This window comes from Octodon degus, unplaced genomic scaffold (assembly GCF_000260255.1).
Source record: "Octodon degus isolate 3935 unplaced genomic scaffold, OctDeg1.0 scaffold00083, whole genome shotgun sequence".
Lineage (NCBI taxonomy): Eukaryota > Metazoa > Chordata > Mammalia > Rodentia > Octodontidae > Octodon > Octodon degus.
In genome coordinates, this window is record NW_004524659.1 from 3,289,782 (window position 1) to 3,313,926 (window position 24,145).

General features: G+C 46.6%; 1 protein-coding gene and 1 non-coding gene across 3 annotated transcripts in view; one reads left to right on the forward strand and one right to left on the reverse strand.

The window, feature by feature from the left end:
* Positions 1 to 15,943, forward strand: part of Znf536 (zinc finger protein 536) — a 101,884-nt gene extending 85,941 nt beyond the window's left edge. Inside the window, exons 3-4 of one of the 2 annotated variants that reach the window (XM_004636686.1) lie at positions 6,145 to 7,719; positions 15,034 to 15,943. In XM_004636686.1, the coding sequence (XP_004636743.1) occupies positions 6,145 to 7,719; positions 15,034 to 15,041 (1,583 nt within the window). In that variant the 3' untranslated portion in view covers positions 15,042 to 15,943. Of the gene's footprint in view, positions 1 to 6,144; positions 7,791 to 15,033 lie in introns of those variants that run through there. The other variant, XM_004636685.1, reaches the window with a different exon arrangement.
* A 7,772-nt stretch (positions 15,944 to 23,715) lies between these two features.
* On the reverse strand, positions 23,716 to 23,821 carry LOC111818228. Its single transcript, XR_002822262.1, has one exon. It is a non-coding gene; the product is annotated as a U6 spliceosomal RNA (small nuclear RNA).
* Positions 23,822 to 24,145: the final 324 nt, after the last annotated feature.

Consider the following 24,145-nt stretch of genomic DNA (forward strand, 5'->3'; position numbering starts at 1 on the left):
CACTAAGTAGGGAAATATCCATTAGTGAAATTAACTACAGTTTCTAGGTAGCTAACAATGTGCCGTATACAGTAGGGCATGGCTAATGAACACTGCAGTGGGTGATATTTCATTATACAAATTAATGCTCACATTTTAATGGGAAAGTCACATAATGAATCTCGGCTTCAGTGACAGCAATTAGAGACACAGATTGTCCCCTTCTGGACAAGGCACTGTTTAGCAATAAGCAGCTGTGTGAAAAGTCTTCAGGTTTACAACATATATATGCTTTGGGGGAATTAGTGTACAATTTATATTAATGTACTGAAGCTTCTCAGCAAAGGCATCACCGAATTTATCTCTCCTGGTATTAACTAAGTAAAGACGTGTGGGAAGACTAAATAAATATCAAATAGAGGGTGCAAATACAAGAAAAAATTCAGTTGCTCAACTTAAAAGTAGAAACACTTTTGGAGATTTAGCGAAAAAAAAAGAAAGAGAGAGAGAGAGAGAGAGAGAGAGAGAGAGAGAGAGAGAGAGAGAGAGAGAGAGAGAGAGAGAGAGAGAAACCGTTAGGAACATGAATCACTTCCTAAAAGCTTAATAAAGGGGTTTCCAAAGAGAATAATATGAATCCACCTGTTATTTTTGGAGAGGCGCTGTTGGAAATTTGCTCTCAATAGCTCCAGAACAACTTCCCAGAACAGTGAGGGTTCCTTTGATCTATCAAGTGCAGAGTGAGTGCGCAGAATAATAAAAAATATGATTATGTAAAAATAGGTGCAATGAACTGATTAAACCAACTGGTCATATATTGCTAGACCTTTATGGTACAGGGACTTGAAGGAAGTTGCCAAGGGTGTTTCAGAGTTGAGCGCGTACCTCATGGCGTATGTCCGCAGGAAGCTGCCTCAACGTCAGATGGTTCCAATGGTTCTGTAGTCTCCCCCAAGGATCAGTTGATTATTTAAAAAAAATGTTATTGTGCCCTTTCTGGCAATACTTTTTCCCCCTGGAATTGTGTTATTTGGGCCACAGCTTATGCCTTCGGAATGTTTTGGGAGGATCCCCTGTAGAAAGTCACCGAGGTTCTTTGCTGCTTTCTCCAGCTGGTGAATTTCAATTCCTGTACATTGTCCCAGCCATTAGTTTCAAACCGGTTGCCTTTCTAGACCCTGTCTCCAGGGTAGGCGACTGTGGTCCTCTCAGTGTTATGAAAAAGTTTTGAAGTAGGCAACGATAGGTCAAGATCTCGGAGATACTACATGCAGACATTTGGATAAAAGGCATTTCTTAACAAAGTCCGAGCTTTGGATGTCCACACTTGGCTAAAATTCAGTGGTCTCCTCTCCAGGAGAAGCATTTGCTCCTGTTTCCTGTGCTCAGCTCATGTCCCTGGCTCTCGAGGGCACCTGAGGGTACAATAGGTAGACACTAGGGCAGCCACACCCAGACATCACACAGGCGACTGGAGGACTCTCCCAGAAAGCTTGAGTCAGGCTAAGGGGTCCCCTTAGGAGATTTGGAGTAATTTATAGCCTAAGTGGCAAATCTGTCAGCTAGACAGAGCTGCTGGCAGGGCCTGCTTGCCTGTGCCACAAGTCAACACAGGGACAGCCAGTCCAAGTCTGAGGCAGAGTCCCACCTCATTTGGGAAGGATAGGCAGTCTCACTTTCTGGTCCTTGCAGAAGCGTGTGTCTACACCCTGGAGCTATCAGAGACATTCGAGAGGGCGTGGCTTGTTGAGTTCACCCATTTGCAGTGGCCCTGACTACAAAGCAGCAGAGCACAGGGGACTCAGCACTTGCCTGTGCTGGCTGGATGATGTCATAGGCCTTGACCACACCTCGGAAACTGTTAAATGTGCTCATAGGCCCTTCCTCTCAGTGGTCAACCAGCCCAACTAGGTCAATTTTGTGAGAAGTTTGCCTCCTGAGCACTCTGCAATGTGTCATTTGGGGAAAGGATGCTTAGGGAACAGCTGAGATGCTTCCCCCGTGGCGGAAATGAAAGCCCCTGGGCCGTGCAGCGCCCTCTGGAGGGCACACTCGCTCAGACCTCAGACGACGACCATCTCCATGTTTGACCGTACAGACGTGCACTGCCACTGCAGCTGGCTTCAGAGTCCAGGAATGTTCCCAGGTCCCTCACTGGGAAAGGAGCTCCGGAAAGGCAAGCAAAGCTTGTAGGACTAAAAGCAGCAGAGGCTATCATTTAGGAATAATAAAGAGGAATTAAAATTGACATTTTATTTTATTTAAAGAAATCAAAAATCCCCAAAGTTTATCCCAGGGAATGTCACTCCAAGGCCTTTATCTGGGGAACCAGGGTGAAAGGAAGCAGCCACAAGCAAAGCCTTTTAGGTACCTGCTGAGAGATCGTACTCCATAGCAGAACAGAGGCAGAGGATGGTGGGCGGAAGGATTTCTAGGGCTTCTGCATATCTTGTGCAACCAAAGGACCCTTGGAAAATTTTTGATTCACCAGACCTGGGCCAGCAGCGATGCCAGAGCCAAGACAGGACCGTTCTAGAGCGTCAGCTGCAGGCTTTATCCCTCTTTTCCAGGGCAGGCCCAGGCCTCTTCAGAACTTTAAAGGGCAGGGGCAGTAGGTGACGAGATCTGTGCTCCTGCATGCTGCCGTGCAGTGCGTGGGTGCGGGTGTGAGCTCTACTTGCTTTCAAAGCCACACGATGAGTGTCTTCTGAGAACCAGGGGAGGAGGGAGAGCTCTGTCTCTGGGTCCTTTTACTCGGTGTCCAGTGCCAGGAGCAGAGCTCGGTAGGTACAAGGAACTCATTTGTCCATTTCAATGTTCATTCAATCAAAGACTCTGCGAATGAACCTGTGTATTTTAGAAGATGTGGGTACATATGTGTGTGTACACACAAGTCTCTGGATTAGTCTAAAGGGTTCATTTAGCTCTTTAAAAATAATAACTTACTGGGGACCTGAGCCAGAGCCTTCCCATGGACCTATAGCCACAGGCTTTTTATTTATTTATTTATTTATTTATTTATTTATTTATTTATTTATTTATTTTTGTGGCTGGCTCAGCTCACCTTGGTGGCAGGGGAGCAGGGCTGGCGCAGCATGTGGTGCCAGGGAGTAAACCGTATTCACTGTGCACTTACCTAAGCTTGCCTAAGCAGGCGCCTTAGACTGCTGAGCTATCTTGCTGGCCCCAATCTCCAGTGGTTTTTTTTTTTTTTTAATTCCCAGCTTATTAAAAAAAATTTTGTTTTTGGAGATAAGGTCTCACTAAGTTGCCCATTCCTGGCTTGAACTTGCTAGCCTTCTGCTTCAGTCTCCCTGAGTTCTGGGATTGTAGCCATGTGCTAGTGTGCCCACTCTTGACACAAGTTTGCAGTTAGCATGAAGCCTCTGTGAGCATGACAGGGCATTCGCACTACAGGTTGAGGAAGCGAATGTCCCAAGATTGGGATCCTGTGACCAGCAGAGCGGAGAGTGGCAAGGGATGTCAGTCCCCTGTCCAGAACCCCTACATGATTTCTGGGATCTAATTCTCCTCGCTAGTCTACATCACAGAGCCCCCTGAAAGCTTGCGGTGGCCTCTACCCATGCTCCCAAGACCTAAGGAGTTTAGAAAGATCCCAAGCCCCAGTTTGCATTCTTGGCTTTATTAACTCAAGAGTCTGGGGAGACAGGGATGCTGGATGTCAGTACTTTGTATAGCTCCCCAATCAGTTCCACGCTGGTTTTGCAAAGTGCAGTCTTTACAGCATCCGCATCCAAATGACCAGGGACTTCTTTTACAAATATGGACTCACGTTCTGCCCCAGACCCGAAGAACCAGCACTGCTCCTACTGGGGTCCAGATCTCCTATTGTAACCAAAACTGCTTACTGCAGGTGTTCAAGCATAGCACAGTTTGAAAACCACTGCTCCAGTGTGCATTCAAATGTGTGACCCTGGAAACACACACACACACACACACACACACACACACACACACACACACGCAAGCACACACACACCCTTTGTGCATCCCTGTGGTCCCCACCCAGACAGGCAGCCCCCGCCTACCTCAGACCTGGGCTTAAAAGTCCACGTTCTCATTCTCCCTCTTCAGCTCCTGCAATGAAGGCTCAGGCTTCCTCCACAGTCCCTTGGCCAGATGCACGTAATCACTTCCAGGTGCCTCTGTGCAGCACACCTGCAGCTCCCTGGTACTTGCAGGCCCCCCCTCTGCTGGCTCCTAGTCCCTGAGCCCCCCAAGGGGCTGCCCTGACCCAAGGACCTGAGTTCTTGGCCTGGCTGTCCAGGTCTGAGCCTATGCCCACCCCCTCTGCTCTAGGGGACTGACTGCCTCTGCTCCACCTGGCCACTGAGCTTCCAGATAAACTGAATTTGTGGGGGATATCAGCTGTCCAAAGAGGCCCTTCCCAGAGATGATTTCCCGTCTAGGTGTCAGTGGCTGAAGTGGATCTGAATTCAATGCAAGGATGAACTTCCAGGAGTGGGAAAATGGTGCTTGAAATTGTTGGCCGCTTTGCCTCGCAGGGCATAGACTCCTCCCCAACATCCATGTCATGGGGCCACCCAGAGACCACTGTGACGTTTGAAGTTATGGTCAGACAAGTAGAATCCCAGATAGTTCCTTTTTTCAGACCAGAAGAATGTCTGTAAAGAAAGGTTCCAGGGAGATCTTTCCAATGAGGACTGGTGCTCCATCCAGAGATGATAGGTTGTGGTGCTTGCTCAGAACCTGGGCCTATGCTCCTCTTGTTTACAAACTCGAGGCCCCCAAGTGCCTATGCTTAGGGAACTGGGAATCCTGGCATGAACAGAGACCAGACACAGAGAGATGTCTCCACAGCACACCGTTCACCCATGACTTGCTGTTGCTTGTTAGATCAGTCTTTTACAATAGAACAGTGGAAGTTTGTGTGTGTGTGTGTGTGTGTGTGTGTGTGTGTGTGTGTGTGTGTAGAGGGAGGTGGATAGTGACAGCGTGCTTCTATGAATAAGCTAACTGGGACTGTCACAGTTTCTATTCCTTTCAGGGATCTTTTTTAGTTGGAAAGTCTAGAAAAGGCCCAGGATTACTAAAAACTTCCTGGACCATATTTAAATCCACGTGTGTTTATCTTCTTTTCTTCCTCTGTCCTAAATTAGATACCAGTTGTCTTGTTATGAGGGCTCTCGCCATCGCGCAAAGAACAATAGAAGTTGGGTGTTGAATTTAAATAAATATTTAATTCATGAAAATTATCTTATATGTTTTAAAACACTCTTTAAAGCTATTTTTATTCTCTAGAAAGCGCTTATTATAGGTAAATTACGCATTTTACTACCGGAGCATTAGGTTTGCCATTAGTACAAATTTAAGGCACTACAAAGACCAGTAGATAATGTTCATTTCAAATACAGAAACTAAGAATATTTTGTGCCTTTTTATTACTCATTTTCTTTTAAGTTTTATTGACTGCTTTTTATCTTAACTATATGTCTTTACATGCCGCAATCATAATGCACTGTAATGGTATTAATATTTTATAGAATCGGTATTTATAGTTCTTTATTTAGGAACAATGCAGTGGGTCTGCAGCTATCTGAGCCCGTCTGGAATGGTGCCCTCCAAATAATGATGAATTACTTGTGCAGTATGCCATTTGCTAATTATATCCATGATTTACTGCAGAGCAAGACTTAAATCATTCATTTCAGTCTTGCGTAACAGTGCCATAAAAAATTTTTAGGTTTAAAAATGGTTTCCATGTGTATAATTTAAACAAATTTCAGAGCTATTGTATACACAAAATATTGCAACCACCCATTTGTTACACACTTTGTCTTTTTAAACTTCTACTTTTAATGATCACTGTGGTTGAAATTATTATGCTTAATTTTCATAATCATAGCTTTTAAATCTACAGCCGTTTTCACATGTTAGATAAAGAAAAAGATAGCTAATTGTGTGTAGATGGTGTGTCATCCCTGAATAGCCCCAAATGGTACAAAATCATTAGAAAACCTTAAGAGTACGAATTATTCTTCTATTAAAAAACAGTTGTTCTCTAACTAATTATTAGTTTGAGCAGCTTTGTTGCAGAGAACAAATGTTGATCCTTCTAGCCTTGTTCTGCACTCTACAATGAGATAAACACTTTTCCTTTTTTTTTATATCAAAATCCTGCAGGTGAGAAACCCTACAAGTGTCCGCACTGTGACTATGCCGGTACCCAGTCAGCATCCTTAAAATACCACTTGGAACGTCACCATCGTGAGCGACAGAATGGAGCTGGGCCGCTGTCTGGACAGCCCCCAAACCAAGACCACAAGGACGAGATGTCTAGCAAAGCCTCTTTGTTCATCCGGCCGGACATCCTGAGGGGGGCCTTTAAAGGTCTCCCGGGAATTGACTTCAGAGGTGGCCCTGCCTCTCAGCAGTGGACCTCAGGCGCGCTCTCCTCTGGAGATCATCCCGGGCAGGCCACTGGTATGTCCTCTGATGCTCCTCCAGATGCACTGAAAGGGGCCGACCTTCCTTCTAAAAGCTCCCACTTCTCTGAGCTCGGCAGAGCTTATCAAAGCATTGTGAGCAATGGTGTGAATTTCCAAGGGTCGTTGCAAGCGTTCATGGACAGCTTTGTCCTCAGCTCCTTGAAGAAGAAGGACATGAAGGACAAAGCGCTCTCTGATCCCCTCTCCATCAAAGTCCACGGAGCAGAAGGCAGTGAGGAGAAACCCAGTGGTAAGTCTTCCCAGAGGAAGTCTGAGAAATCTCAGTATGAGCCTTTAGACTTGTCCGTGCGGCCAGATGCTGCTTCCCTCCCAGGCTCCTCCGTGACAGTCCAGGACAGCATCGCGTGGCATGGTTGCTTGTTTTGTGCTTTCACAACCTCCTCCATGGAGCTCATGGCACTTCATCTTCAGGCCAACCACCTGGGCAAAGCAAAACGCAAAGAGCACGCCACTGTGGGGACAGCCAACTGCAAAGAGCAGGTGCGGGAGGCCGGTAAGGTGGGCCTGCTGCCCTCGGTACAATCAAACAAAGAGATGGGCCTTTCCAGTACAGTGGGCTCCCTGGACTCCGCATCAGAGAAGATGGCCCAAGGACAGGCCAAAGAGACTCTGGGGGACCAGAAGAGTGGTGGCCCATGGCCCAGCTCCATGGACCCTGCATTTTGTAACTTCCCACCTGACTTCTACAAGCAGTTTGGTGTTTACCCTGGCCTGGTTGGCTCAGGAGCCTCCAATTCCTGTCCCAACAAGGATCCTGAGGCAAAGACCCACCCCGAAGATGACGCGCCAATCCTGATCCCCGAAACCACGAGTAAGAGCACTGCTGATGACCTCTCAGACATCGCCTCCTCCGAGGACATGGACTCCTCCAAGGGAGAGAACAACGATGAAGAAGACCTGGAGACCGAACCAGAAATGATGAGCAGCAAACCTCTATCTGCCCTCAGCAAGGACAGCAGCAGCGACGGTGGGGACAGCCTGTTGCCTACCGGCACCCCTCAGCCCGTCCAGGGACTCGTCTCACCATTAGCGCCAGCGTCGGAGAAGCAGTGGCCCAGCCCAGGTCTTCTTCCTGCCCAGGACCCCTCAGCGGGCCTGCCCAAGCCAGAGCGGGGACCCGCAGGCCTGGAGAAGCCGCTGAACATGCTGTCGGTCCTCAGGGCCTACAGCGCCGATGGCTTAGCAGCCTTTAACGGACTTGCAAGTAGCACAGCAAATTCTGGATGTATCAAGAGGCCAGACTTGTGTGGTAAGTTTTAGAATCCTCTTCCTTTAGTTAATTTCCCAAAACATCAGTGCTAAATGATGCATTAAAAAAAATAAGATAGACTTATGCATTAGGAAATTTCAAATGAAACCTAAAAAAGAAAACAGAAAAACCTTAACACTGTATTTGCAGTGTAGACAATCATAAAAGTTGATTTTACTTAGAAGTGTTAAAACTCATACTTTTATATTCTAATCTACATTATAGTGCTCTCGACTGCTATACAGATGGAAAAGGGTGTGGAGTCTCACAGCGTAGACTACTCCTAGTTTTCATCCATATATTGCAGAGGGGAGGAAAAACACGTTAAAAATAAAAAAAAAAAAAAAAAAAGGAGATGGTAACTTCCAAACTTTTCAGTACTTTCAACTCACGCAAAAGATGCCTAAAAACAGCTCTGTACTGCTTTGCTAAGCCAAATTTGCTTTCTGAAATTTTTCTTTTCTTGATGTAGAGGATACTAAATCATATCACATGAAGCACAGATTAGGAAGAGAATGACCCTCCATCCAAACAGGGAGATGCTTTTGGATGTTTGTGGATTCACCTTTAGACATACCAAATGGCAGTTACCATGACTTCGGCCTTCTGCTGTTGCCTTTCGTCTGCCTGTCTGTTCTCCTGTCTGTCTGTCTTTCTAACAAGAAATGCACATTGTGAAGTCTCTGATAAGCAGTGCTGTGACCCTGTCTGTCTTGGATTTATGCTTGTCTGATCTTGTAGCAAATTGGTCCTTCTTCATGCTTACTCCAAAGCCACTGCAGATTTGAAAATATAACCCTAAACTCAAAGCTTAGAATTGGATCCAGTGAAGGCTGGGGTGGGCAGGGAGGAGCGGTGCTATTTTCTTGGTACCCAGGTGTTCATTTAAAAGCTTGGCTCCAAAGGGAAGCTCAGTGTATTATTCCCTTTGAAACCAGCCCCGAACAGTCCCACTAGAGACAGATGGCCACTTCCATCTTTAATTTATGAATGGATTTGTATAGTTTTATTTCATCGAAGGGAGGAAGGGAGAAAAGAAGGAAGGAAAGGAAGGAGGAAGGAAGGGAGGGAGGGGGAAGAGGGAAAAGGAGGAGGGAGAGCCATGGAAGGAAGGTTGGGCACGTAGACTGGAGTGTTTCTGAGTCTCAGCACCCCAATAGTTCTTTTAGTGCAGAGCAGAGTTCCGGAAGCTAGACTCTGGGTTCATCAATTTAAACTGATGTATTTCATTTTCTCTGTCCTTTACTAATTCACTAAGAACTGGATCAAGCCTTTGGAAACATTTTTGAATTGTCAAAAATCACTAAATGGGTTTCTGACGGCTCAAAAAATATTGACAGTTTTTCTTATGCTGAGAGATTCACAAGGCCCCATTAACCAGCACCCCCAGATCTATTTTTAGCCACATACAATTCATTACTTTTGAAGCTGTTAAAAACAATATTTAAAAGAAGAAAAGGACTCATGTCAGTCCAATTTATTTTCCCTTTTCTTCTGGGGGAGCAAAAATGTGCATCTTTTTCTCATTCATTGTTGCTTAAGTTTCTGATTGGGATGGCTGCCTTTTTATTGTTGTTTGGGGAATGTTTTTAAAGTCTATTTTCAGTTCTTTCAACTACGTAGTAGGACCATAGTTTCTGCCAGGAATCCATGCAACAGAAAAGATCAAAACCTGGCATGCACATGAGCTCGTTATTATTGAAATGAGCTCATATTACCCCTATTAATGTTCCTGTCTTCCTATCAAGACAGAGAAAGGCTGCCTGCCTTGAGGAGGCTCATCTCCAAGCAGGGTGGAGGGGAGAGCCACACAGGGAACCGCTTGGTCCTGTGAGCTTTTGCCCTCTGAACTTCACGCTCTTAGGTGCTTCCCAGACAGCAGCTCCCAACGCATCCTGTGCTCCCTGTACAAAATCTTTGCTCAGTCAACCTCTCCACCACCTGACCCTGGGCTGCAGCTCCTCTCTTTCAAAAGAGCTGAAGAGTCTCTGATCAGCCAGGACAAGAAAGCTGTTTGCTTCCCCAATAGAAGGTCCAGGTCTCTCTAACTTAAAATGGCAAAACTAACTCTGACCATAAACTGCCTGTTCTATTTCATTTTTTAAACTGCCCATTTTAGAGAATATAGATTTTGCATTTCCCTTGCCCTCTTTTTTTTTTTTTTTTTTTTTTTTTTGATTTATGTATTTGGTACATGATCTCACTACGCAGCTTGGACTTGTCACGATCCTCCTGTTTCAGCCTCCCCAGTGCTGAGATTACCGTTGTGTTACCAACATATCTAGCTTCCATGGCCAGCTCAGTGGACAAGGGGCAGGGCTGGTACAGTATGCCAATTGAACCCTGCAGGCAGGCACTTCGACCACTGAGCTATCTCCCCAGCCCATCACTTGCCCTCTTTTCTTCTGTATCTTTCTGCTGTAGTTTGGAAGCAGGCAGGGAAGATCCTTCTCCATCCTTTGCATTTGCTTAGGCTGGAGGACACTGTCCTCTTAGATAGGTTGGGCCCAAGCCTGCCCAGTTTTCATTTCCCTGCCCCTCACCTGGGCCACCATAATTGCAACCTTTTGATGTTCTTCCTGGTTGCAGGACCACGAAGGCCAAGCGTAGTCATCTTTGCTAATACTTAATATCTCAGAGGAAAAGCACAAGTGGCAGTTGTGAGCTTCAACTCCTGCTGGCTTCACTTTGCAAGGGTGGAAATGATATTGGCACAGAGAATAAAATATTTCTATCATGCATTCCCTCTTCCCTCCTGCATTTAAAGTACTTATGAGTCTACAAATTGGCCCACCAGCTTGATAGCTTGCCTTCCTCAAAAGTTGGACATTGCCAAACGGAAGATTTTTCCCCCCACTATTTCTCATCTCAGATAGGATTTGGAGTCTGACTCTTGTCTGATTGTAAGCCCAAATCTTCACTCAGATTCTTCCACAAACAGAGGGAAGAAGTTACGTCCCTCTGTTTAAGGAAGAAAAGTATTTGACGAAACACCGGTAAACCTTTGTTTTAATCAGGTGGATGCCCCCAGACCTCAGAAGTCCCTGTCGTGCCTGCTGGTGGGCTGCAGAAAGTGGCTGCTCAGCCTAAATCGATGGGAGATCGTTGTGTTGGAGGATGCGGTCTCAGGTCCTTCCTTGCAGTTCTGCTTCCTAATTTTTAGACCTAAGGTCTTGCTCAATGGGCTTTGCCCATTTGTGAGAACCAAAAGGAAAGAGGCTGCCTTGGCTTGGTGGTTAGGGAGTGTCCTCTAGCACATGCCAGTACAGAGAGCAGGAGTGTGAATTTCCACAAGATCTCCCCAGAGAAGGTGGTATATTACCATACGAGGAACATGTGGCAGAGGATCCCAAGAAAGAAATTGAGCCACCATGGGTTAAACTGGAGGACAAGTATCATTTCACTTAAGTTGGGCAGGCCCTCAAGGGTCTGACCCCGTTACATGAAATCCTAGTGTAATCAAGACCTCAGCCTTCTGGAGTGACTTCCTGGCTCTAGGCTTAGCCCACATTTCTCTACTCGGTTGAAGGACATAATGAAAAAGGGCACTGCAGTGTCATCAGAGAACTTGGCTATGCTTTGCTTTTTGAGGTGTGGGTTTAACCTTGGGTTTACCAGGATATAGTCTCCACAGGCTCTGTGTGGTGTGGCAACATTTGCACCCACTTACAAGGAGAGACAGGCAAGGCTCTTGCCCAGTCTTAGAAACAAAGATGGATGTGTTGGTCAGCAGATAGCTCAGAAGTCCAAATGAGCATGGAAGGCACAAGTTTCCCTGTGCCCGCAGCCAGCACAAAGGCCAGCCTGCAAAGCACCTTGGACTGGGCTACAAGCAAAGAATAAAGACCATGTTCCACTCCGTACGTGTAAAACGCAAACAGCTCACCCTTTCTCCTTGCTTTTTGAATCTGAGACAGATGGCCAGGACATGGAGTTGCTATGTTGGGTTTCTTGAGCAGGTTTTGCTCTGTGTCCTTTGGTGAGCTCCCAAAGGGCAGGATTGATGGGGAAAAATTTGTCAGATTAAGAGAAAGACAGGGAGAGAGAAGAGCACAGTTCCTTTTCTCTGAGATGCTCTGGTTTGGCATTGCCACCACTCTGGAAAGCCCAGAGGAGCAAGGGGAGTCATCAGTGTGTGATCTCGGGCATGCGGCCCTGTGTGCAACAGCTACAGAACAAGTGGGAGGGCCAGTGAGAGGACAAGGCCACCAATGGGAATCCTGCCAAGAGTTCCAATTCTTTATTCTCAGAAACTGGTTCCCTAACCCAAATTCTCCTGTGGCAGTACAGTAAGGGTTCTCTGGGCTTCTGCAACAGTGAGAAAATGGAGATGCTCCCTCCCCACCAAAAAGATCCCTCCCAGTGAGTTTGCTTCACTAAAAATGTGTGATGAGTTGAACCAAGATAAGTAAACTAAACTCTTAAAATGTGACTTTTATCCTCCTCTGATTTCTAGCATAGGCAGTCTGAACACTGCCACCCACCACTTTCCCAGATGCACTTTCCCACAAAGCAGAGGGCACTGTAAGTACTCTCTTAAAGAGCCAGAGGGTAAATATTTTAGGATTGAATGCCATGTGGTCCGTGAGTTCCAAGCTCTGGCGCATAGCACCAAAAGCAGACCCAGATGATATGCAAGTGATGGGGTGGGCCTGTGTTCCAATGAAAGTGTATGAACTAAAGCAGTGGGCAGGCTGCAGATGGCCCATGGGCCATAGCATGCCTGCTGTAGTGTGAAGAAATATGTGTTCCTGTGGTTATCCCTAGGACGGAAATGCAGGAACATGTCTCTGTTGTTGCCATGAATGGTGAGACCATACTTGACCTATGCAACTACAAGGCTTTGTTAATGGCTGTGCAAAGCCAGGCAGTGTCCAGAGACATAAAGCCTGTAGACCCACATGGGCTAGGATACCTGTGTCTAGAAGGCCATATCTCTGTATGCATGCAAGACTTCCAGGGGAGCACTCGATCCAGAGCCACCCCACCATCACCACCACCATGGTCGGCGCACATAAGAACAAGAGACCACACGGCTCTGTCCGGGCTTTGTGGAAGCTTGATTTCTCACAGGTAGACAGAAGGGTAGGGATAAAACAAGGGGACAGATTTGAATAAGGTCTGAGGAGCTCGGATTGGTGCTTCCCATTTGAGTTTTCTTCCCCACGGCAGAACCAACGATGCCTTCATCCAGACGTCTTTCAGCTGTGCCAGCCCCTTTAGTATGAAACAAGTACAATTCCTACTTTCCTTCCCTGTTCTAAAAGCACACTCGATTTTACCGTGTTTTCTGTGCCACACTGTTGGTAGTGACTTCTTGGTATACAGGAGCATTAGCCTTGAAGATGGTTCTGGCAGTGCTGTGCTGCCGCCTCGTCCTGGGGCTCACACCACTTCATTCTCTACTCAGTCCTATCCCTGATAGGAGGCAAGTGCCTAGGGGCAGGACGTAAGTCTTCAACTGAATAATAGTGGAGTTCTGTGGCCATTTGGAGACACTTTCCAGGAAGACATGGCTGAGGGAGGGGAAACACTGTCAGAATGGAACACGTGTGCGTGGACGTCACTTGCACAGGCCGGGGTGCGGTGTCTATAGCAGTTGGTGCTGGTTTGGTTTTGTGGAAGAGTCAAAGTTCAGCCCTGGAAGCAGTGTGTTCTAAAGAAGAAGGTTAAGGGTTTTGTTGTTGTTGTTGCTGTTGTTTTTTAAATACCACTAGAAGAGTCCACAAAATCATATGTGAACCCATGTTAAATGCAGCCAACCCCAAGGAGGGCAACTATTTTGGACATCCCAGGGCGTCTCTTTTGTTGTCTCCAGTAGGTGCTGCCATGCTTTATTTAAAGCCAAATGAGTGATTCTTTTTCTTCCTTTCTGTGAGCTCATTCTTATGTGGATTTGCTAGAAAGACTGTGGGTAAAACACATTTTTGCCCTTTCTTTGATCATTTATTTACAGGTTACTCAGTGACCTCCATTGTCCTGCCTGCTCCTGGGCACAGTGAGTGTAAGCTCTGACATTAGCTCCCTAGCAGGTAGGACAGCTTGGCCTGCTATGAAGTCTAACTGCAGAACTTCGTAATTTCATGTGGTTCAGCACCCCTTTTTCCCTGCTCTGTCTCTTCTTGCTGCCTTACAATTGGCTACAGAGCTTTTGTCTTTGACTCTGATAGGATCCCCCTTAGATGATGTCCTCTAGGACCCCTGCAGACACCAGCGCCCTTCTCCTCTTCTTTCATCCAGAGCTGTGCTCTGCACACTGCGTTTGACAAAGAGGCAGCCCCTTTGGATGGCAGCCCTTTCCACAATCTTTTGGCTTTCTTCTCTTCCTCCCCTTCTTTCTTTTTAAACGAAATGGGAATGCCACTGATGTGATGTCGTTTGCACTGCAGGATGACAGAACTGTTGTGTGAATACCATTGTATTTGCCAAATGGTCCACCCGTCATTTCAGAACAAACAAATGGATGGTGTCCGTAAGTCGGCAAACACTGTTGACATTTAGCCTTGTTTATGTTCCTTTCCTTTTGCTGCATATTTTTGGCTCCAAAAGCTACTGTCTGAATCAACAGTGCCTCTGAAGCTGGAGGAAAGTCTGGTTGCATTGATGTTGGTTGCCGTGTCCATGTTCTCCTTGGATCACATGATGCCGACTTCTCAGGATCAAGTCTGAGGGATGAGAGAGAGAGCCTGCTGAAAATATGCATACATATTTTTTCCCTGGTAATGGTTTAATAAATTGGTCAGGGAGGAGGAGAATTTTGAGAGAAGAGAGCATTGTCAGAACAGATACTCCTGTGTCTGGTGAAGTGCAACTTTTCCAAGTATACCCAGTCACCACCATCTAAATTAGAAGATGTGTAGCCTCAGGGATGTCTTGTGTTGGGTGCAAGAAGACTCCCTTGGCTTCAACTTTGGCCTCTACATCCTTAGGCTGCTGACTGGAGGGGGTCACTGGAAATGGCCACATCTAGGTTCAGGCCACATGTCAGCAGCTGAAAGAATCAGGTTCTTTCTTCCTTTCTCTTTCTCTTTTTCATTTTCAGATGTGTGCAAAGCCCAGGTTTCAAATAAGTAGTAATTATCTCCTATTACTTAGCGCTGATCAGCGCCACCTCTGCCTCTAATTGCCAACCTGCTCTAATCATGTAGACTATTCTTGCTTTTGCCAGAGACGGAAGGACCAAATTTTATAAATATTGCTTTATTGTCATTATTTCATTAAACAATTAGGAGATGTGGCCCTGCCCTTGTGTGCAAATGCCTCTAGCGTATGTGGTTTCTTGATTGTTTAATGAATCTGCACGTTTTCTTGCAGGTAAGTGACAACCTCTGTCCTAGTCGGTCTATCTGGACTTGCCCTTGTCTGTTCGTGCTCCTCGGTGGTTATCTGCAGCTTTTAATCGTGTAAAGTCAAGAGAAGAATGTATACACATATGTGTGTTGAATCAATAATTACGATTGGCATAGGTATGTGTGTACACACGGCACACCAACCTACAGTATATATAGCGAAGAAGCAGGGAGACTAAAAATATTGCCCCATATGTTCCACTATTAGTCATGGATTGTGCAGGCTTCTGAACTTGTGCAGGAAAGAAAATTCCCTCAGAGTCATAAATCGTGAGTGACAAATGCTGGTGGATTGATGGCAGGTCCTTTCACCTGTGGAAAAACTAGCTGGGGATCTGTCCTACCAGCTCACCTGGGCTTAGAGGTGGGCCTTGCGCTGGTCTTGTGGGCATTACTGCTTGTGTCTGATTGTCCTGTATTTTGTAACACTTTTAGAAGACTACAGAAAAGTGCAGTAATTATCTTTCACCATAGTATTTAAGCAGAAACATTGCTAGTTTAATATTGTGTCAGGTTGTCGTATTAACCAGGAACACATGACAGTAAAATTCCAGCGAGCAGCCCCTTGACATTCACAACTTAAAAAAAAAAAATGATGATTGAAGCAAAATGTGTAAACTTGTACTGGGTTATCATGTGCTTTGGAATAGAGTATTGTTGAAGTAATTAGAAGATATATTAAGGTGTTCCTGGTAATGAAGGCATGTAAGTTATCATAATTGTAGCTTTCTGAATAAGTGTCAAACTATATCTTTAAGTGTGCTGTATGCTGAGTTACAAGTTAGGTCATTTATGAATGGAATGTAAAACAATACTAAAAATGCTTCAATAACTTATCTTGGTATTGCTAATAAAAAAAAAGCTGTGAAACATTAGTGCAGTTTTGAGTCATTATGTTAATTCATTCCACAACACGCCCCTTGCCCCTTGACATTCTCCTCTCTGTCGGAAGTCACCATGACAGGACATTCAGGGAATGACTGGTACATTTTTTCCATGTTTACATGGAAGTAACAATTCATAACCATGCAAACATGTAAAAGGCTTTTCCGTTTGGCGCATCGGCAGACATATCCCATCTCTTAATATTAGTGACCTGTAGGTGTCTGAAGCTCACGACCATGCTGAGGACCTTGGCCTAAGGGGGGAATTGAGCATAGGGGTCTGCAGGCCACCATATCCACTGGATGTAGAACAGACCTCCCACACTTAACTACCAGGCAGAAAACCATAACACTTTCATTTCATCCTGGGAAGGGTAGTTTTTTATGGGAAGACCCTTCAGCACTAGTGGAGTTTAGGGACATTTTTTTTTCTACTGAGTTTTTTGTGGTTGTGCCAGTGTTGACTGCAACAGGCTTTTCCCCTGTTCTTCCGCTGACCCTCCTCATGGGGAAGAGTATAAAAAGGAAGATCACTTTTTGTTTGCATTGCCTGATTTTGCTGTCCATGAACGGGATGTTGCCATTCTAGCAGTGCCTCCATGCCTCCCTGTTTGGATTTGTTCAGCAAACTTCCAAATCCTTTGTCTGTCTGTACTCCCTGCTCAACTAGTCCTGTGGGGGGCACAGAACCTGAAGCCCTGTGTCTATCATTTGGACCCTGTTTTAGTCACTTTCTTGCTGCTGAGACACAATATCTGAGTCCTGTCCTCAACTGTCTGGATCCACAGCAGGAAAGGCAGCATGGGAGGGTCTAGCAGAGGAGAGCTGCCCACGTCATGGTGGCCAAGAAGCAGAGGGAGAAGTGGGGAGCCAGCCAGGAAGGAAGATGTCACACCCCGTCAGACCAGGCCTCACCTGCTAGCAGCACAATCAGCTATGGACTTCTTGGTGGATTAATCTGATGATCTAGACATCTTCTCAAAGCCCAAGCTCTGAACACCTGAGTCTTCTGAGAAATAGCCTAGATCCAAAGCATAACCTACTCCCAATAAATAAAGTGTTCAATAATGAAAGGAAGGCCAGAAACATTCTTTGGAATGACTGTGGCCTTAGTACCAAGATGAGTCACCTTGACCGACTGAAACGTACCCTCCAATGTCTCTCATAAAAACTCTTCAAGCCTTGGTGACCCCAAAGAACACAGTGTAGCCTTAGTTTGTCTCTTATTTGGGGAAAAAGATGAGAAATGAGAGATTCAAAACACAAGATGTGATAGAAGCCTCAAATGGAGACTAGATTCTGAAGAAGGAATCTTGTCCTCCTAAAGTTCAGTGCTCTAGACTGTTAACAAATTCCACACAGGTAGAGCTGAGCACAGACACAGTACATTCTCATAGGAAATGACTGATCTCAAATGCCTAGGGAGGTGAAGTGAGGAGACCCCCACCTCAAGGCCCCATGTCCATGTGGCTTCATCAGAGCAGGTCCAGTTTCTGCCAGAGTGCAAGCTGAGTTTGCACTTGAGGAAGGACTCTAGGAGAGTTCTTTGTGATGTTAACTCTAGGAAACCAGCCCAAGGGAAGCGGAGTGCAAAATGAGGGTCAATTCATCTAAGCCTTTTCCTGGGATGCCTCTAGCTGGGGTTAAGAACACTGTCCCTGGCGCTGCATCAGTTATAGCCACTCCGCATACTCTCTGGAACTCCTGCTACATGCTTGTCCCTGCTGGCTTGGAGAGTCAGCTATCTCAGGGGCCCTCCACCTCAGTGGCAGACTTTAGAGATGGGATAAGGGTGTGCACAGCAGGAGGAAGGAGCTGAGGAAGGGAACACCTCACTCAGCCCCTTGCACTGACAGCCAGCAAGGCTCCCTGGGGCCCGGTATCTGGGCCTTTGCTGTTCTTTCTTCCTTCCAGAAGGAGGGCCCAATTCCCCTGGGAGGGTCTATAAACTGGAGGACTGGGTAGTGTTTCCATTTCCAAAGCAGGGACTATTTCCTCTGTTGCTCCCCAGTGGTAACTTCTCAAGCTTCTAAGAGACCTTCGTGGATTCTTATTCTTCTATTTTTATGAATCCATCCTCAGGCTCCTCCCCACCTCTCGTTTTGGAGTACGCACATCATCATGCCTTACACTCCCCTTGTGCCCCACCCTACTCCTTCCCACCTCAGGACAGTGACTCGCTTCCCATCAGTTAAATGGTCTTGGGAACATCCTGTGTTCTGTCTATGAGGAGTTGGGTAGATTCAGGCCTCTGGAATGAGCTTCATTTCACAGCTGTGCATGGAAGTGGAAAATCTTTCCTGCAAATTCATCTGTCTCTCTTGCCTCCAAACTCTCACCCAAAGTGCATGAGGTTCTAACAAGCTTCATTTATCTGGAGTCAGACTTGGGGCCAACATCAGTATCATCTACAGCTGCCCTGGCCTTACAACTTTAGATCCTTCCCAACATGGATGGCTCACTGGTCTGCAATGTGAAAAAGACACCTGGGGTCCCCATATACAGATCAGGGTTAAAAGATGTCTGCGACATAATATGCCATAATATGCAAGAGGCCAAAGAACAGCAAAGTGTTTTGCAAAGAGAGTCTTCAAGTCTACTTCTTGTTACACGAATTGGAAGTGTAGTTGCTTTAATGAAACTTAAGCCATTGACGGGAAAATCTAAACTTTGGGACATGATTATTGTGTACGTAGAGTCTCCTTTCCTCCAAGAAACTTTACAGAGATTAAATTACATTCTAAATACATAGCAGCACGTTGGCAATACAATCAGTGCATGAACACATTCTGCCTCTTGAACAAACAATGCACATTTTCAAGGTGAAAGTTGGGGAACTTTGCCCAGCTATTTCATTAGCAAAAATATCCATGTGTACACGCAGACATGGGCTGGCTTCACGAGGAGTTGATCTTTCTTGTTCTTTGCAGAGTCACCCAGATACACCCATTTAATGGCAACCCACTGCTCACAAGGCTAAGTTTCTTTTCTGAGCTTCTGTTGTTATCAAATTAACATAATATGCTCTCAATTATCCACATAAAAGGAGAAAGGCAACCAAGCAGGGAGAGCAAATTTGTGATTAATTTAACAAGTTATTTTTATTTGATGGACAAGTGGGTTTTCTGTTAGGTGTCCAGTGTTTTGTGTGTCCTAAGGGCCTAAGGGAAGAGCTGAGTTGACCACAAGGACAGGCTACCTGGGGCATGAGGAAGGACAGGAGGTGGGTGCATGGCTGGGAGGCAGAGTGACCTCAGTGGTGAGTACTTAGAGGGTCCAGTTTATGCTGAGCTCTTTTTTTGTCAAGCAGAGCCATGAATTTTTTTCTCCTCTAAGATTAGCTTTGTGAAATGGTTAGGTCACCTCAAGCATGTCCTTATAGACCTGGTTGCAAATAGTTGACATTGGAGGCAATTCCAAGAAGCATGCCTGAGGAGACTGGGCAGGGGAATGTAGGTATGGCCATGAGCAGGCCACCACTGCAGGAGACTGGGGATTTATCCCTTCTGGGGACCTGTGGGGAACTCCTCCCAAGGCCAAGAAGCTGGGCTGTTTACCACCAATTCCGCATGCCACATTAGTTGAGGGCCACTGGAGCTGACCCCATGGTCAAGCATCCTTCTCTTCATCACAGAAGTTCTCGGATAAAGAAAAATAAGAGGTCACCAATTGACATGCTGGCTGAACAGAAGGGAGGGTTGTGTCACCAATAGTGACCCTACAAGTGGAGAGAACTCAACACCTAGAACATTGGGCTGCCTTGTAGAAGGTCACAGACCTGCCAGAGCCAAGGATGAGAACAGACACATGTCTTCCATGAACTGTGTGGAACTGCTTAAGTGTTGGCAAGTATGAAGCCTTCTAGCCTAGTGGTGGGCTTCAAGAAGAGGTGGAAGGCCAGCTCAGAGTTGGTTAGCTCACTTCTCTCTGGGGACAATCTCTATGAGTGAAAGGAGGGACAGCCTGGATGCCACCTTATGGGTCTGGTAGGTCTCCAAGTCTACGGCCCCATGACCTCATCTAGCCTGGACTTTTCAGGACTCTGCTAGTCCTAGTATCCTTGTAAACACTTAACTCGAGCAGTGTTCCAGATGTGGGCCTCATGTTGATGTCCAAGGCACAAGCCACCCAGGATTTTGGGGTAGTGAGATCCTTTACCATTACAGGCAGAGGCATGACAACTCTTGGAGGTGTGTTTAATAAATCATAGGAGGGCCAGTGAGATAACTCAGCAGACTAAGCACCTTCTTAGGCAAGTGAAGAGACTGGGGCTTGATCCTCAGCACCACATGCTGTCTAGGTCCGCCCCCTGGGCTTGCTAAACTGCAACCAAGTCCAGGTGTGGTGGCACATTCCTATAATCCCAGCACTGAGGAGGCTAAAAACAGGAGGAACACTGCAAGTCAGAACTACTTAGTGAGACCCTGCATAAAATGCATAAAAAAAAAACCCCATAGGAAGACCACTGAGGGATTTCTCCATTAATTCTGGAAATCAGTCAAGATAGGAAAAAAGTGGGATATGGTGATCCATACCCATAATCTCTGCATTCTGAGAGGTTGAGGCAAGAGAATCTCAATTTTTAGGCCAGACTTGGCAATTCAGTGATTCAGTGAAACTTTCTCTGAAGACAAAAACAAAACATATAAAAAAGAGCTCGGGATTCATCTTAGCGAAAAGGCCCTGGGGTTCAATCCCAAGTATTTCCCAAAGGAAAAAAAAAAAAAAGAGAGAGAGAGAGAGAGAAAACAAAATGCTCAATGAAACTGGACTTTTGGCTTCAGGGAAATGCAAGGAAAAGGTGATTACTTGACAAATTTTATTCTTTGCCAACCTCTGTGGTCACCACAGAGTTTGAGAAGATTCTATTTATCACCATGGTTGAGAATTCCTTCGCACCTTTAGACTTCAGCCTGATAACCCAGTGCATCCCGTTCCACTTCCACAGGACACACATATCTAGTGATGCTCAGAGGGAGGGGACATGGGTACTGAGAAACGGACCGACTTCTGGGCCCACATTCTGCATGCACAGGTACAGAAAGAGTTACCATCACGTCCTTCCTGCCCATGACCTGTGACCTTCCAGCTCTTCCCATCGTCCATCCTCAGAATCCCCCTGGCCAACCAGAATGACCCTTGACTAAACTCCCACCCACCCCCTGGGGATACTAGGTGCTGTCTCCTGGAACATCAGCAAGTGCTTGGCTTTTGCTTTGAACTGAATATCCTTACATAGAGATTTCTTGATCTCATTGTCTCGCTGTTCTCATCCATCACGTGAGACCTTGATGTATTCTTAAGAAAGTAAAATGAATGTGAATAACTTCAGCCTCATTTCAATTAGTTTAGGATTTCTTGGTCCCAGGCTGAGCTCCCCTGAAAACCCAGAACCTGTTAAAAACCCTGTCGAGCGGGGGGAGACTGTGGGTAGAATATTAGGAAGGATAGACTCCCTCGTTCTTGCCAGTCTGCACTCACAACCGGAAGGCCTGTCTCTGGAAGTCCAAGCTGGAAGCTTTCACACCTATAGTAAGCACATCTGGAGGTCTCTGGGGGAGGGGCTTCACAGGGACCCAGCCAGCTCCTTCCTGGGATACTTACACACATCCCTGTTGGCCCAAATCAAGCTGTTCTTCCAGTTTTCTAATCATAGAAAAGGGGACTTAGAGTTAGGAAAAGAATAGCAACTATCTCTGATATCCAACCAGAGGGATATAATTCTTATACTAGTAACATTTGCTTTCCATTAAAACTTTGGGTTCATCTGTCCTTTCTGTTCACACTCAAGATAATTTCATTTTCACCCACAGGGGAATTCTCAGGGCCTTGGGGATAAATGCCATTGCAAATTGAGGGATCCTCTCTCATTTGCACAGGTTGGACCCCTGAATTTCAGAGGTTACTGCTGCATTTCTGTGATATCAATTGAGGTGGTTTGCAAAGTACCTGGTTTTCAATCGGAAGTGCTATGTGAGTGACGGCAGGAGTTTAGCAGGCAGGCTGATGTCATTAGCCTGAGACACCAACAGGGGAAGGTCTTAGGGATGGGCCAGAGCATGCTGGACCCACTGTTGGCAGGAGGAGAGATTCTCTGTTCCTTTGTACAATTCCTAGAGCAAGCCCAAGAATAGTTTGATGCCTGCAAAGCCTCAAGTACTCAGCTAGATACCATGTCGATGTGTTGGAGTGGTCCAGCCCCAGGGGCTTGAGTTGGGGCAAGGGAGAGAGAAGGAAAGAGGGACCCAGGATAAAGGGGACCAGAGAGTGAGAGAGGATGAAAACCCAGAGCCGAGTAAGTGCAAACACAGAGATCCAGGGAGAGCAGTAGATGGGAGAGAAAGAGTAAAAGAGGAGAACAGGAAGAGAGGCAGGGAAAAGAGGAAGGGGGAGACCTGGGGAGAGACAGTGAAAGTGGGAGAGAAAAAGAAAAGAAGATCGTAAAAGGAGGAAGTAGAGAGACTGCACCTGCACCTAGAGGAGAGGAAATAGTGGAAGGAAAAGGGGAGGGGGGGGGAGAGAGAGACAGAGAGAGAGAGAGAGAGACAAGAGACAGAGAGAGAGAGAGAGAGAGAGAGAGAGAGAGAGAGAGAGCCAGAGAGAGACAGAAAAAGACAGAGACAGAGAGCCAGAGAGAGCCAGAGAAAGAGAGAGACAGAGACAGAGACAGAGACAGAGACAGAGAGACAGAGAGAGACAGAGACAGAGAAAGACAGAGAGAGAGAGGGAGGGACAGACAGAAAGACAGAGAGACAGAGACCAAGAGACAGCCAGAGACAGAGAGAGAGAGAGAGAGAGAGAGAGTCAGTGACAGAGAGAGAGACAGAGAGACAGAGAGACAGAGAGACAGAGAGACAGAGAGAGACAGAGACAGAGACAGAGAGAGTCAGAGAGAGTCAGAGAGAGAGAGACAGAAAAAGACAGAGAGCCAGAGAGAGCCAGAGAAAGAGAGAGACAGAGAGCGAGACAGAGAGACAGAGAGAGAGAGGGACAGACAGAGAGACAGAGACAGAGAGACAGAGAGCGAGAGACAACCAGAGAGAGAGAGAGAGAGAGAGAGAGAGAGAGAGAGAGAGAGAGAGACAGAGAGAGAGAGACAGAGACAGAGACAGAGACAGAGACAGAGACAGACAGAATAAGCCATGGAGGCAAAGAGAAACCAGACTCCTTTGGAGGCTGCCTGGGGCTGGGGTCAGGTGTCCTTCTGGCCCCCACCTCTTCCCTGCTGGTGGAGGTGTGGAGCATGGACTCTCTGGCTGTCCACCAGGAGCAGGGGAGGCTGTGGGGTCAGGTGAGGTTCCCTAGCACAGCACCTGGTGGCGGCCCGAAGCTCCAGCTGCGCCCTTCTCCCACTCTGCTTCCCAGCACTACTTTCAGGAGGAAATGCTGCAGCTTAATCAGAATTATTTACAAGATAATGGTCCATTGTTTGCACTAAGACAGATGTTGTCTGTGGGAACTTCGTGTTTCATGCTCTTTTCCCTGCTCTGCCTTCACTGGGTGCAGATGGGATCGAAGTAATGTGAGTTATTATTCCCAGGATTGGAAATTTGGAGGCGCCTTCCTTCCAGCCTGGGCTGAGCTGGGTTGGCATGGCGAACAGTGGAGATGGTCATTGCTGGGCCCGTGGCCCCTGAAGCTCCTCTAAGCAGGCTCTGATTAAGAGGCTCTGCCTTCCTTAAAGGGCAGGTTAGGATGGGAAGGGCTGTCTAATTAAGATGCACTTGCTCTGTGTTGACTCGAGAGGTCATTGCTGACAGCTCAGATAAGGGAGAGCCGTCTGGGCCTCTTCTTGCCATGGGTGCAGGGGCCATGCTGATCCTCTCTGTATCATTCCAATTTTAGTATATGTGCTGCCAAAGCGAGCACTCTTCTTGCCATGGGGACAGGGAAGCCCCTCTGGGATGGGGGCTGTGAGGCCTCCTCTCCTTCGTTTTGTGTGGTGCTGGAGATCAAGCCCAGGGCCTTCACCCTAGGCTACACCTTAACCCTTTTTGACTTTGGGACAGAATCTGGCTAAGTTGACTAGGCTGGTCAACTTGCAGCACTCCTGCCTCAGCCTCCCACAGTGCTAGGATTATAGGCATGAACCACCCTACCTGCCATTCCTTTTCTTTTTTGAAAGTTACCAGAGGGCTTCTTCTGGGTCCTCTGGGTTGACTGAGGGAGTCAGATCTAGGCTCATGCCTCCCT